Consider the following 14,744-nt stretch of genomic DNA (forward strand, 5'->3'; position numbering starts at 1 on the left):
ACTTCACTTGGCCTTTCCTTTCAAAGCCTTCAGACTTCAGTCTTTGCAGGTAAATACCAGGATCTGAAACAGACTTGATCATCAAACACTTGTCCCTAAACGACTTCCAACCTGAGCTGCTGAGACTTGAGATGTGACTTGGGAAGCGACTTGTAAACAACAAGGCGTTGATGAGCAGATCCATCACAAACCTGAGCCGAGTTCATTAAGCGGTGTGAAAACATCCGTCAGGTTTCCCCTCCGCTCGGTCTGTTCTGCTTTCTCACCCTCATCCGCTCTGTGCCATGCAGCTCTGCTTTGCCCTGACCTTCTGGGGCATCTCAGAGGCCCTCAGGGGCCCCGCTGGGCTCCTTCTTCCTCTCCGGCCCCACCTCTTCAGGAAAGACCTCAGACTGCTGCCAAATAGCTTCCAGGCCCCCTGCCGGCCCCGCTCCTCGTCCTCCACAGGCCTCGGAAATACCTGTGGCCCCCGGGCGAGGGGACCTGCCGCCGCGGGGGCCTTCACACGCCGTTTGAATCAGCGTGGAGAGAGAGATCTGCAGCCGGCTGAGGTTAGCAGCTCAGCTCTCCAGTGACGAGTTTGTCTTAATTAGATCAGAAGAACTCAAACCGAGACGTGACGACTTCTGTAGTTTCTCACAATGAAACACGACAACCTGAGAACGAAGATGTTTTTGTTCAGTGGGCTGGAAAACAAGAACCGAGTAAAAATAAAAGAAAGGGGAGCGAAACATTCCCCAGTTCCTGCTCTGAACCATTTCATTCATTCATAGATTAGCAGCAGGGAAGCAGAACAGTGAGGAAGAGGAGTGTTGAAGCAGGTCCTCTGGCTCCACCTTGTGGCAGCAGCTGCGTACTGCACCCAGCTGGTGTTTGGTGCCAAGCAAACTGCTGCACTTTTCAAATTATGCAAATCTAACTTTGGAAACAAACATAAAGACAAAAGACAATTAGTGTTTGTGAACGCAGCAGAAAACACGAGAGCAAAAAATGAGGAGCTACTGGAGTAAAATGATCATGACTGAGGAGGAAAAGAAAAGATGAAAAATAAAAGAACTGAAGCCAAGTTCCTTTGGGTTTGGGTGAAAACGGGGCTGGTTCGATCCGGTTTTTACTCTCTACTGTCACCACATGCATTCTCGTTATGACGGATTGATGTAAAGCCACAAGCCATTGTCAGATGTCGCCCCCTGCTGGTCCAGGAGGAGTTAGCACTGCTGGGTTTCCTTTGATATAAACCGTTTAAACTACTTTGAATAATTAATTACTGAACTGTTTTTGTGTTGTATAAATAAACAATTTAATTCATGTTTTAGTTGGGCAACATTTACATTCACTAAACCAGAGAGAGCAAAGCGATTTTTACTTTTCCACCATCTATTTAATGAAGGTGTAATGAACCCATGTGGGAACGTTGGTGGTCATAATGTTTTGGCTGATAGAGGCCAGTCCAGTCAGTTTGCTTAGATATTTATTTACACATCAGACTAGTGGCGTCATATGAAAAAGAACATTTTTACAGTTTATTTACATCAACTGTAAGGCATTATGGGAAAAAACACTGAAGTGGAACAGAGAAGCTAAATGAACAAACAGTAAAATATAAAACAGCCGAAAAGTTTAAATAATAAAACATGTTGACGGAATAAGTTTAGCTTGAAGTCGACGTGGGAGAGAAAGCGGATCCGGTTGGAACCAGAACCAGAACTAATCCAGGTCCGGATCGGTTATTTTCCAAACTGGTAGAAAATCTTTGTAGTTTTTAATCCGTTTTAGTTAATTTAATAATTTACAGGATCAGGAAGCAGTTTAATACTTTAACGTCGGAGCGTCTGCGGCCGGCACCGGAGGTCCGTCCGGTCGGGTTAGTGTTGGACCCAAAGCTTCATCCGGAACCAGCACGAAGCGGGTCGATCCAGATTCTGATACGTAAAGATTTTCACTTTGGTCGAGTTTTATTTTGAAAGAACCACTTCCTGCCTGAAGCTTCTAGTGTTGAACAACCAGGTTCTGGGTTCTTTACCTCCAAACAGAACCAGAACCAGAACCACCGACATGTTCCTGGAAACATAGACTTTTCCTCTGATGCTCCAGGTGTGAAAAGGTCAAAGGTCAACATGTGAGGATGTGTTTTAATGTGAACAGGAACCGGTTCGGATCTTCACCTTGGATTCTAACGTTCCTCACAGTCGGACCCGGCGGTTCTGCTGGTCCGATCGGGTCCACCCTGTTCCCAGTAGAACCTCAGGCTGCAGCGTCGGGTCGGGTCGGATCCGACTGATGTTTGGGTTCAGAGAGCGAAAAGGAACCATGGAGGAAACGGACCGGAGAGGAACCACAGTACCGACCAGAACCAGAACCAAGACCAGGACCAGAAACCTGACCAGAACCAGAAACAGAACCAGGACCAGAACCAGAAACAGACTGAAAACCAGAACCAGGACCAGAACCAGAAACAGACTGAAAACCAGAACCAGGACCAGAACCAGGACCAGGACCAGCAGAGGTAGGAGTGTTTGGACTCGGTGGGAATGTTGGGAACCAGCATCAATGTGCTGCTGGTGATGCGTTTAATGAACAGGAAATAAATCAGATTTTTCAGCATCTGAAACCCATCAGAGCTCCTGGGTCGGGTCCGTTTGGGTTTTTAACGACATTAGAAGATATTTATGATTAAAAGGTGTAACTTCAGGTTCCTGTCGCTCTTCCTCAGTATTTCTGCTTCTTCATCGTTGCCGAGTCACATGATCTCAGGTCAACCCTGCTGCTGACCTCTGGGTGCTGGTGCAGGAGGAGCTCACAGTTTTACTCCTGGAAGGCGACCAGCAGGCGGGTCAAACAGAACCAGAGCGGCCCGTCGGGTCGGTTCCGCTAGGTTCTGCAGGAATAAAGTGCTGAGAGGAAATCTGGGTCCAGAGGAAGCATGCAGCACATTCTGACACGTCCGAATCCTTCATCTGGGATAAATACTGCTTCAGCTGATCCAGAAACCTGGAGCAGGAAGTGCAGAGGAACTGGACCGGAGAGGTTCTGGAGCGGTTCCCCTCCCGGCCAGCAGAGGGAGCACCAGGAAGTCCAGCCGTCTCTCGGCTCCATGTTGGGGCGGCGTTAGCTCCTCAGAGCCGGGCTGCCGGACTTCTCCGCCTCCCTGCCGTTCCCGTCCTTCATCACAGCGGAGAACACCTGCAGACAGGAAGCAGGAAGTTACACAGGAAGTGGCTCCGGAGTGATTCTGCGGGAGTCGGAGCGGACCTGGGCCCAGCGGCGGTTCCGGCTGATCATGTGCGTGTTGGCCATGGCGGCGAACAGCGTGTGCGGCTGCAGGTCGTCGGGGAGACGCGTGAGGAACTGGGCGATGTGGATGAAGTCCATCTGCAGCAGGACGTCCTGGAAGAGGCGCAGGATCCCCAGGCCGGTCCGGAACAGGCTCTCCTCGCCGTCCCGGCAGAACACGTCCCAGACCCGGCACGCCACGTCCAGCGGGAGAGACTTACTGTACAGCGTGAAGATCCTGGACGGACCAATTATTAAAAATACTAATGAGCAATTTTATTATTTTCAAAATCTTTTATAAAGGATTTTTATTTTTATTTCAAAAATATGTCATTTTAAATCTTCTGTTGTTTTGGAAAAATATACTTTTTCTCAAAAACAGTTTTTGAAAGAAAAGATTTTTAGGGAGAAAAAAGTTGGAAAATATATTTAAAAAAATATGTTTAAAAACTACATTGAAAAAAGTTTTAAAATGTTTTTAAAAGGTTGAAAATATTTCAAAACTTTTTTGAAAAATATGTATTAAAAAGTTTTAAAAAATAACATTTTATATATTTTTTTATTTGAAAAAGCAAATAACTGCATATATATATATATATATGCATATTTATTGAAAATCAAAGCCCTCACCAGTCGATCAGGTAGAGGTCAGGGGTCAAGCTGTTGGTCTGGAAGTGGCTGAAGAGTCGAGGAAGATTCTCCTCAAAGAAAATCTCAAAGGCGGTGAAATACTTCAGCATCTGGAGAGACAGACAGAGAGACAGACGGGTCAGCGAGGTTCTGCTGGGGTTCTGGTGTTGCTCTGGTGTTGCTCTGGTGTTGCTCTGGTGATGCTCTGCTGGTCTCCATGGTAACCGTCTCCTCACCAGCTCGTGGTCCACCCTGAAAAACGCCATCTGACACGGCTTGTTGAGCAGGTTGGCGAAGGTGATGAAGGCTTCGGCTTCCTCCAGGTTCAGGATCAACACGGCGGCGATGAACGACATGCCCTGGACCTGCGACACACAGAACCGGGTCGGACCGGGTCGGGACACACAGACCGGCCGTGGAGCCCGTCAGAACCGATCCGGGCCGGTTCCGGAGGGCGGACTCACGTAGCCGATGTCGGGTCGGTAGCAGGTGTAGGCTCCCAGCACGCTGTGCAGCAGGTCGTGGTACGGCCCGCCCTGCGGACAGAACACAAACGGGTCAGAGCGAACCGGGCCCGGCGGCGCCGCTGCAGGTCCGGTACCTTCTGGAAGATGAAGAGAGACGGGAAGGTTCTGGAGATGTCCAGCTTGATGAGGTCCAGACTGGACTCCCGGTCCGCCAGAGACGCTCCTCCGTCTGCAGAGAAACAGAACAAACCGGGATGAGCCGGCCCGCCGACCCGGGTCAGAACAGAACCTTCAGAACCAGGACCGGTACCGCTCTCGTTGTCGTTGACCGAGCTCGTCTCGCTGTAGCTCCTCCACTTCTCCTTGGCTCTGGACAGGAAGATCTCATACAGTTCTACAGAGACAACCAGAACCGGGCCTTAGAAACCCAGAACCAGACCCAGACCCAGATCCAAACCCAGAGCCGGGTCGGTACCTGCTGTGATGTTGAGCTCGTTGCCGATGGCCAGGCTCCAGACTCGTCCTCGGACTCCAGGAGGGAGGCCCTGCCACCAGAGGTCCCGGACCCGCCTCGTCCCCTTCCTGAACACACACAGGGTGAGCTACTGACCCCTGATCCTGCTGACCCCTGACCCCGGAGTACCTACATGGCGTCCCAGTGCGGCAGGATCTCGGTGTTCCAGACCACCATGGCGTTGGAGATGCTGTCCTCCTGCCGGTGTCTCTCCTTCATCTGGCGCTTCTTCTTCTGGGCGTCCTTCATCTCTGGAGACAAGAGGTCAGAGGTCAGGAAGCTGCACCAGAGAGTCCTGGGGGTCAGAGGTCAGGGAGCTCACCTCTCCTCTTGGCTCCAGCCACCATCTCATCGTACTCCAGCTTGTGTCTCTGCGTCTCCTCCAGGGACTTGGCCGGCAGGTTCCTGGGGACAGACAGAGGACAGTCAGCCAGCCGGACCGTCGTCATGGCAACCCGGGACGGTTCTGGCAGGACTCACGACGGCCGGTCCTCCAGAATCAGAGCGGTGGTGGACAGAGGCTCAAACTCCAGGTTCTTCCTCCTCCCTGCCGCCAGGGGGCGCTGTGGACACGGCGAGTCCTCGTCCTCCTGCTGAGGACAGAGAGACAGGAGCTGAAACCCAAACGGTTCTGGACGGAGACACCAGAGCGTCCCTGCATGCTGATGAGGACACGTCCAGCTCCTGATGAATGGACGTGTCTGTAGCGGAACAATGGAGGACTGATTGAGACGAGGACAGCTGCACACCAACAACAGAACCCTTTCATAACGACGCTTCCACCTCCGGCCAGCAGGGGGAGACAGAGCAGGACAGGATCAGACCGACTGGCTGTTCATCTGACCAGCAGAACCCAGACCCGGTCCAGATCAGGAGTCCCAGGAAATAAAGGAGAGATCGTCCTTCCACACAGTTTAACGCCTGAAAACTTTGTTTCCTTTTTCTGCAACAAGTGATTAGAAGCTGAACCGTCTCACCTGCTTCCAATAAATAATCAATATCACCTATTTTCCTTATCCCCCTCCTCTATTTTACTGCTTTTTTTCTCTTTTCTATCCTTTTTTTCTGTTTTTTAATTGTTTTAATAATTTGTTTCTTCATCTTGTCTTTTTTCCACTTTCTCCTTTTTCCTTCTCTCTTTCCTTTATTGATATTCTTCTTTTTTTCCTTTTAATTTTTTCTCTCTTTTTCTCCTATTTTCTTTATTAAATTCCTCCCTTTTTCTTTTGCTTCCTGCTTTTTTCATTTTTCCTTTTGTTCCTATTCTACTTTTTCTCCTTTGTCTTTATTTTCTCCTTTTTCTCTTTTCCATTTTTCCTTCATTTTGTCCTTTTTTGTTGGACATCGTGTCTAAATATTTGTGGCAACGTGTCAGAATCTACACCTCCATTATTCTCCATGATCAGAGTCTGGTTGGTTCTGACCCGGTTCTACTCAGCAGAACCCGGCCGAGCTTTGGGTCCAGTCGTCGGTTCCCTCTCATTAAATTCCCACCAACCAAACTCAGAGAGTCTCAGATGTTTCTGTTTCTTCCCTGGAGGAGAAAACATCTGTCGGCCGCCACATCTGGGATCGCCGTGGCGACCGGGATCGCCGCCATCTTCCTCCTCCTCCTCCTCCTCTTCCTCCTGACGTGTCAGCCCCTCTCAGCCAAGCCACATGTGGCGTCTGCTTCCCCTGAGTCATGTGACCTGAGCGGAAACAGCAGCAGCTGCCAGACGGTCTGAGCAGCAGGAAGAGTCGCGGCGGGCGCAGCGCTGCGAGGGAGCGGCCATGTTGCTGCTGATCGCCCCTAAACACCAACCCAGCAGGGAGAGAGAGAGGGTGGAGCGTTGTTGTTACCATCAGCCTCATCTACAGCCGCCTCCGTGTGCCGGTCGCTTAGCAACCACCAACACCCCCATGAAACCCATTTACAGACCCAGTTGAGCCGTGAAAACAGGCGAGAACCAGAGCGGACCGGACCGGACCGGACAACAGGTGGTCCGGATGAAGAACCAGCAGCAAACTGGTTTCTATGGGAAACTGGTTTGGTGTTTTTGTTCCAGTGCTAATAGAATCCAGCTGTGGATTTACTGCTGCACCTGGACCAAACATTGGTACCGCACTGCAAAAACACAAAATCAAAACAAGGATTTCTGAGAAGGTTTCTAGTGAAAATATCTGGAAACATTTGAAATAAGAAAAAAATTATCTAAAAGTAATTTTTCAGCACAATATAGGAGCTCATTTTAAGTCAATAATTCCTTTTTCGCTTTTTCTACTTATTTTACTAAATTAATTAATTACTTACATCACTCCATTATATATATTCTATTAATTTTATAGCTTATGGTTATATGTGTTATTAATAATTAGCACCATGGATGGAGGAGCCTGTCAACTAATAAGCAATTTCCCCTCAAGATAAATAAAGGATATTATATTTTAGCGTTAATAATGAAAACTTAAGTTATAAGTGAAATTTTAACTTATAATATGGTAAAAATGTCTTGTTCCCCTGGCAGGTTATTTCCCTTATAACTAAACTTTTTCATCAATATTAAGGAATTATTGATTTAAACAAATATCTACATGCTGCTGAAAGTTAGTTTTGTATTTTTAAAGTGTAATCAGACATTTGTACCACAAACTGCACCAAATATTTGGATAGATTTTGTATTTTTGCAGTGTGACGATGTCCCAAGCTAAGTTTCTCCCCTGGTTTGGTTTTGTTGAGGCAGTATCATGCTGTGGGATTGGATAAGTGGCTTCAGTGAAGCTAATTTCCCGTTTTGTGGTGCAGGAAAGATTTTAAAACAACATCTGCTGACATCCTTTCACCAAGGCAACTGAAAGCCAACGGATCAGGCCGAGGTTTGATCCGTCACCAGGAGGAAACCTGGACGGATGAGTCTGCGTCTGCTCAGCGTCTGCTCTGCTCAGCGTCTGCTCTGCTCAGCGTCTGCTCAGCGTCTGCTCAGCGTCTGCTGAGCGTCTGCTGAGCGTCTGCTCTGCTCAGCGTCTGCTCTGCTCAGCGTCTGCTCAGCGTCTGCTCAGCGTCTGCTGAGCGTCTGCTCAGCGTCTGCTCAGCGTCTGCTGAGCGTCTGCTCTGCTCAGAGTCTGCTCTGCTCAGCGTCTGCTCAGCGTCTGCTCAGCATCTGCTCAGCATCTGCTCAGCATCTGCTCTGCTCAGCGTCTGCTGAGCGTCTGCTCAGCGTCTGCTCTGCTCAGCGTCTGCTCTGCGTCTGCTGAGCGTCTGCTCAGCGTCTGCTGAGCGTCTGCTCAGCATCTGCTCTGCTCAGCATCTGCTCAGCATCTGCTCTGCTCAGCGTCTGCTCAGCGTCTGCTCAGCGTCTGCTCTGCTCAGCGTCTGCTCAGCATCTGCTCTGCTCAGCGTCTGCTCTGCTCAGCGTCTGCTCTGCGTCTGCTGAGCGTCTGCTGAGCGTCTGCTGAGCGTCTGCTCAGCATCTGTTCTGCTCAGCGTCTGCTCTGCTCAGCGTCTGCTCAGCGTCTGCTCAGCGTCTGCTCAGCGTCTGCTCAGCGTCTGCTCAGCGTCTGCTCAGCGTCTGCTCTGCTCAGCGTCTGCTCTGCTCAGCGTCTGCTCTGCTCAGCGTCTGCTCAGCGTCTGCTCTGCTCAGCGTCTGCTCTGCTCAGCGTCTGCTCAGCGTCTGCTCTGCTCAGCGTCTGCTCTGCTCAGGGTCTGCTCAGCGTCTGCTCAGCGTCTGCTCTGTGTGACACCTGAAGGTGGGTTTGCATAAAGAAAGACTAAATAACAGGAAACCTGATTCAACGCTGGGAGAAGGGATGGAAACATGAATAAAAGTGTTTATGAGATGAACAGATTAGATTTCAGACATTTAAATCAGACGAGTTCGTTAGAGTCCATACGAACCTGCTGAGGTGTCATGGCCGCCTCTCCGCTCTCGTCCTCCTCTCTGGTCTCTGACTTGTTGAACAGTCGCCATCCTGTTGCATTGTGGGACGTTGCCCTGGACTCTTTGGGTTTTCTAGAAAACAGGCTCCTGAAGGAAAGAAGGAAACTGTTAAAAGTTGATTTAATTTGAACAATTACATCAAGTTAATTATGTTTCCAGTGATTTGATCTCCGAGTCAATCAGCCCCACAGGAAACATCAAACCATTACAGCAAAGACCTGGTAATCTGTTGTTTTTAACTGAAATACCATCTATAACCATCTGGCTCCATTAAATGTGACCTAAATATTCACCAGTACTTTGTATTTCTAACATTATTCTATTCCAGCAACAAAATATCCAAAACCAACATCTGTTTTTGACGCTGTAGGATGTCAACAAGCTAACTTTATTGATCGAGATCGACTGAAATTCGCCTAAAAAAAACTTTTAAAAAAAGTTTTACAACAAATTCTGTTAATCTTTCAATTTCTCCACTTAACAGCAGCTTGTTTCCTAATTAACCAAAGAAATTATCTATCATCATGTCATCATTAGCTTGATAACAGTAATGCTAGGTTAGCATTTAGCTAGCCTGTTTGGAGCAAGAGACTGAAGATCAGGTTAGGACTTTAATTTAAGCCTCAACTTATTTTGTAGAATTAGTTTTTTAAAATCTGTCATTTTTTTCTTGTTAAATGTTGTCTTTTAAACAAAGTAACATTAAAATGTTGCCGTGTTTTTAATATGCCAACTGAGTCATCCTGCAGTTCACAAGCAGCCGTTTTAATGGAAAACAAAAGTCGGAGGAGATTTTAGCAAATTAAAGCGTTGAACTGATGAACAGCAGAACAAAAATGAGAAAATATCTCAAAATGATCTGAGATCTACAAGTTTGTTTCTGGATCTTTGTTTCAATTTCTGAAAGTTTTACACAGAACCTTCTTCAGAACGATGATAAAACTTTTAAAACAATTAAAAGCTGCTAGAATTAGAAATGCCACTTCTCTATATTCAACATGTGAATCTGTTTAAGTCGGTCGCTTCGTGAGCAGAACAGGCATCACTGTTGATGTCAGACTAAACAAAACTACAGAAAACCGTTTCAGTTCCTTAAAGAAAAGTTAAGCAACGGCTGCGGTTACAAACGGGGACGTATTTGTGCCGCGGCAGCAGTTTCTGCACCGACGTTGGTGGAAAAACGGGAGAAAAAGCCGTGAGATCAACACTTTTACATTCTCTTCAGTGGAAAAGTCCAGGTCAGCTGACAGGAGGAGGCATGAAGAGGAGAAACCAGGAGGATTTATGAACGACGACTCTTAACGTCGCCGTGGAAACGGTTTCTGCTCACCAGACGTTTCCATCAGGGAACAACAACTCAGAGCGACACGTCATTTACACTGATCAGCTGTTTCTGGTTCCGTCTTTCCAACACCTACAGCTCTTCACCCCAGGTGGACCTGAACCATCTTGACCTTTAGATGTGACCCCAGCCTGTTGGAGTCGGTGTGAATCTGTTGGGGTTTCCAGGAGACGACGACCCAAAGGCTGAACTGAGGGAGTCATGTGACCCTAACGAACCAATTAGTGAGATCGTTCTGGAGAAACAACTTCAGGAAACAGAAAGAGCCCAGAAGTTTTCTACTCAGGATTTCAGCTGATATTGATTCATCCAACATCAGTTGGTGATTTTCAAGAATTCATATGACCTGCGGTCGGTTTGAACCGCTTCTGAGCCGATTCAGGTGTGCTAACAAAGAGTTAGCATTAGCTCAAGATGTAAACAAAGACTCTTTGCCTCCAATGGATCCAGAACATCGTCATCATTACAACTGAAAACGGAACCAGAACTGATCAGTTAGCATTAGCATATATGAGATTTTTAGCTGCTTCCCTTCACTGCTATGCTAGGAGGAAGCTTTAAGACAGTGGCCCTTACGCCGAGGGCCAAAATCCCCATGTTGAAAATATTCAGGAGAAAAAATGTTTCCTTTTTTCCCCCCCAATTAAAAACACAAAATTATTATTGTGAATTATTTTACCTGCACAACAATAAATAAAAGATATAATACTTTATGTCTGTTAACTTTTACAATCATTTAACTTTTTGAGCTAATTATTTTTCCATTTTTTTAAAGTCTATGAAATGTTTTTAGTTTATTGTCAGAAAAGAAAATAAGAATTTTCTTCTACAAACTTTGCTGTATTTAGTTAAATATAATGGAAAAACACGACCACGTCTGTTTTTGAGTAAAATCTCGCTCGATGTTTGTGATGCAGCTTATTATGACATTCAGTGCCATTCTTACATTGCGTTCTGGGGCCACACAAAACTAATCCAAGGGCCACAAATGGCCCCCGACCCTCACTTTGACACCCCTACATTAAGAGAAGTGAAAGCAGAGCCTGACAGAAACCAACCGTTGCTTCAGTGATGTAAATGTGAACCCTGCTGTACTTTAACTAGACTCCAGCAGCGTCTGTTTCAGAGTGAGGCCGGCGCAGCGCCAACCGGGCTGAACCGGGCCCAAACAGAACCAAGTCTTCCTCTCCATTGTTCCACATGTGGCTGTGATGCAACAAGTGAAACAGAACCGGGTCAGAAACAGGAAGTTGAACTCACTGAGTCAGCTGTTACTGAGTGGAAGGACAGCTGGTCCCACTCAGAACCAGAACTGGTTCAACTGGACACCAACAGAACCGGCTCCACCAACCTAAAACCCAGACGCTGCTGAGTGTTAGTCGGATCAGAACCGGAGCTCCTGGACTCCCTGAGCCTTCATTCCTCTGTCTGCCTGGATTTCCTGCGGCTCTGTGTGAAATTCCAGGCAGCTGCTCTGGCCCGGGTCCAAACCAGCAGCACCGCTCCGGCAGATGGAGATTTAACTCCACACCTGCCGGTCCAGGTCTGCAGAACCATCAGGTTCTGGAGCTACCAGCTGCTCCGAACTCTGAATGAATGAGGCTTGTTCTGGTTCTGGACGAATCAACATGAAAATAAAACGTCAATAAAATGATTTATTTCTCAAAGTGGTACCAGAACCAAGAGAGTGAACTAAAGTTCTGCAGCTTTCTCGATGTTTTTGATTTAATCATGAGCAAAAAAGTCAGGACTGAACTCCAGACAGAACCCAGATGACGACCAGAACCGCCCCCTCTGTCTGGACAGAACCTTGACGTGCTGAAGCTGAAAGAAACAAACGGGTCGGGTCGGTTCTGGTCTTCATGATCCCATGACTGTGAGCTGCTGAGGCAGAGAACGTGATCGGACCTGGAGCAGAGCGGACGGTTCTGCTCAGTTGGATGGTCTGGATCAAATCACAAAGTTCTGGTTCAAATCAACAATAAATTTTCTGATCAGATTCTGGTTCTGATCCGACTAACACTCAGCAGCGTTTGGGTTTTAGCTTGGTGGGGCGACTGTGGCTCTGTGGGAAGAGATCGGAAGGTCGTAGGTTCGATTCCCCCTTGGCACCAAGCTGCCTACCGACCTGCGTGAATGTGTGTGAATGTGTGAGTGTGAATGGGTGAATGTGTGAGTGTGAATGGGTGAATGTGACTCTAGTGTGAAGCGCTCTGAGTGGCCAAAATGACTGGAAAAGGTCCGCTTAATGCTTAATCCTGGACTTTATCCAGGTGGATCTGATGATTTCAGTCCAGAACCGTGAGTCAGGTTCTGCAAACAGAACCGGGTCTGGGCTCCTTTTGTATGAATTCCTGTATCAATGCAGCATGGTGTGGTTCTGCTGAGGTTCTGGAACATCAGATTGCTCCGTTAGCTGCCTTCAGGTCGTCTGCATCGTTGGTTCTGGTGCTTCTCATGCTGACTTCTGAAAACCCAGTGGATCAGAACCAGCAGACGACCTGGTGACCCAGATCTTCACTGATAGTGGTGAAGTAACAGGAATTCTGGTCCTGCAGATTCAGGAACTCTGAAATGAAGACTGTATGACTTTGGACCTCTGAGTAGTGATCCAGTTCTGGTTCTGGTTCTCCTCAGCCCAGATCAGACTGTGGAAGCCCATGTTTAGGATCCATCTGAACATAGTGGATCTAAATGTTCTCACTAGTCTACCCTTTGAAGGGGAAGTTTTGTTTTGCATCTTTTTTGACCATACGTTTTCCTTCCACTGAACTTTCCATGAAAACGCTTGGCTCTCTGTTAGCAATGACCTTTAGTGCTGCTTGGAAGTGAAACCTCGTCCAGGTGGAACTGGACCTGGTTTCTGGAGGGGTTAAAGGTCAACCCGAACCCTTACCTGGTGAAGAAATCAGCGATGCCGAACCTTTTGGGCATCACTTTGAGCTCCGAACCCCCGGTCTCCTCGCTCAGCTTGTCCGGGGCGCTCTGCCTCCGACCCGCCTCGGGGTCAAAGTTGAACCCCCCGTCCTCGTCAGGGGACAGCGGGGTGGCGTCACAGCTGCGGGACACGCTGGCTGCGGGGTTAGTCCTCAGACTCTGCGGCCTTGCGGGAACATCCGGGTCACCGAGCGGCTCCTCGTCCTCCTGCCGGGTGTTGGGCTCCGACAGCGGGCTGGACGGGCAGGGCGACGCGGGGCCGGGGCTCGGTTCCGGGGTGGATAATGGGCCGGATCTGGGGTCGCCCCAGCTGGGGCAGCGGTTCCGCCTGAACCCTGGGTCAGAGTGTCTGTTTACAGGGAAGTAATCGGAACCGGGCCACTCAGAACCGGGGCTCATCATGTGCAAACCACCGTTAGCTACTTTGACCTCCTCACAGCCCAGCTCACACTGACCCAGTCTCTGACCCAGACACCGGACCGCCGCCTCAGGACTGTCAGCTACCCCGTTGGACATGTTAACACCCGCGGAGGTCCAGTTCGGCCTCCCCGGACATGAGCGCTGGTCCTGGGGGGGAGAAGAGTCTCCTTCCTCCTGGAGCGCAGCTGGACAGGAAGCGGCCGGACCTCCTGCTTCTCCCCGCTCCTCTGCTTCCAGGGAAAACCCGTTCACACCGCCCAACACCACCGGGCCGGACAGGTACCCGTCCTCCGCAGCTACCAGCATGATCTCCGGGTCTCTGGCTGCGTTCCTCCCGTTTAGATCCACCGGATTCCGGGTCCAGCCCGCCGCCTGACCCCCGCTGACACCGGTCAGCAGCGTCAGGCTGCGCTCCTTCAGTGTCCTGGGACCCGGTTTCCCCTCCACACCCACCGGCTCATCTTCGTTTTCGTTCAGATCCACAGAAACCGAGCCTCCGTTCTCCTTCGGTGTTTCCATGACCCCCTCAGTCCGCTACAGACGCCTCGGCCCCGGCCGTAAGATCCTCCGGCTCGGTGGGCCGAACTCCGCAGCAGCTTCTGTTGTTCTCCAAGGATCCGGTTACCATTTTATCCGGAGGTACAGCACAGGGTTACCGGGCTCTGACCGGGTCTACCGGGCTCATGTTTGGGTTCAGAACCTGAAGTATTCGGACCGTGGATGGAAGAGGAACTCGGTGCCGGCTGGACGATTAATTAAATCCCTTCAGCTTGTTGCTGCGGCAACATTCCTCTGACCGCCCAGCGCCATCTTTAACATTCCCCAACAATGACGTCAATCTGACCCAAATAAGCTCACAGCGACACCCGCTGTTCACTCTGTGTAACTGCCTCCCTCTGCTGGTCACGGTGTGGGACTGCCTCCCTCTGCTGGCCACTTTATGGAACTACAACAGAAGTACGAACTGAAGACCTGATGGTTCAATTGTCTGACGTGATATTTTATTTTAAATGTCATGTTTTCATTGCCTGTTAGCAGAAAATTATCACAAAAAAGAAATAAAGGTGTAATCATTCTCTGTCTAGTTAATGTGTATCACTTGGTGATGGAGTTTCTGAATAAATAAACTTGTCAGTAATGTTCTAATTTATTGAACCATAAAGTAAACCTAAAACACAGGTCGTTCTCAAGATTTAGATCTGCTGTCTCAAAAGTCCACCAATAAGATTTATGAAAATGCAGAA

At 48.7% G+C, this 14,744-nt stretch overlaps 1 protein-coding gene across 2 annotated transcripts; it reads right to left on the reverse strand.

Annotated features, from left to right (window-relative positions):
* Positions 1-1,454: 1,454 nt before the first annotated feature.
* On the reverse strand, positions 1,455-14,460 carry LOC103477364 (TBC1 domain family member 12-like). Of its 2 annotated transcripts, none has more exons than XM_008430440.3 (13): positions 13,040-14,460; positions 8,759-8,888; positions 5,365-5,474; positions 5,207-5,289; positions 5,018-5,135; positions 4,846-4,952; positions 4,681-4,764; positions 4,505-4,599; positions 4,368-4,439; positions 4,140-4,268; positions 3,904-4,013; positions 3,253-3,511; positions 1,455-3,183 (listed from the first exon to the last, which is right to left on the reverse strand). In XM_008430440.3, the coding sequence occupies exons 1-13, from the start codon at positions 14,017-14,019 to the stop codon at positions 3,109-3,111; spliced, it is 2,352 nt and encodes a 783-aa protein (XP_008428662.1). In that variant the 5' UTR covers positions 14,020-14,460; the 3' UTR covers positions 1,455-3,108. The 2 variants fall into 2 exon arrangements, with proteins under 2 accessions (XP_008428662.1, XP_008428661.1); XM_008430439.3 differs by having other exon boundaries at positions 5,365-5,477; positions 13,040-14,454.
* Between the last annotated feature and the right edge of the window lie 284 nt (positions 14,461-14,744).

Source organism: Poecilia reticulata, chromosome 15 (genome assembly GCF_904066995.2).
Source record: "Poecilia reticulata chromosome 15, P_reticulata-male-v2, whole genome shotgun sequence".
In the NCBI taxonomy this organism is placed as follows: domain Eukaryota; kingdom Metazoa; phylum Chordata; class Actinopteri; order Cyprinodontiformes; family Poeciliidae; genus Poecilia; species Poecilia reticulata.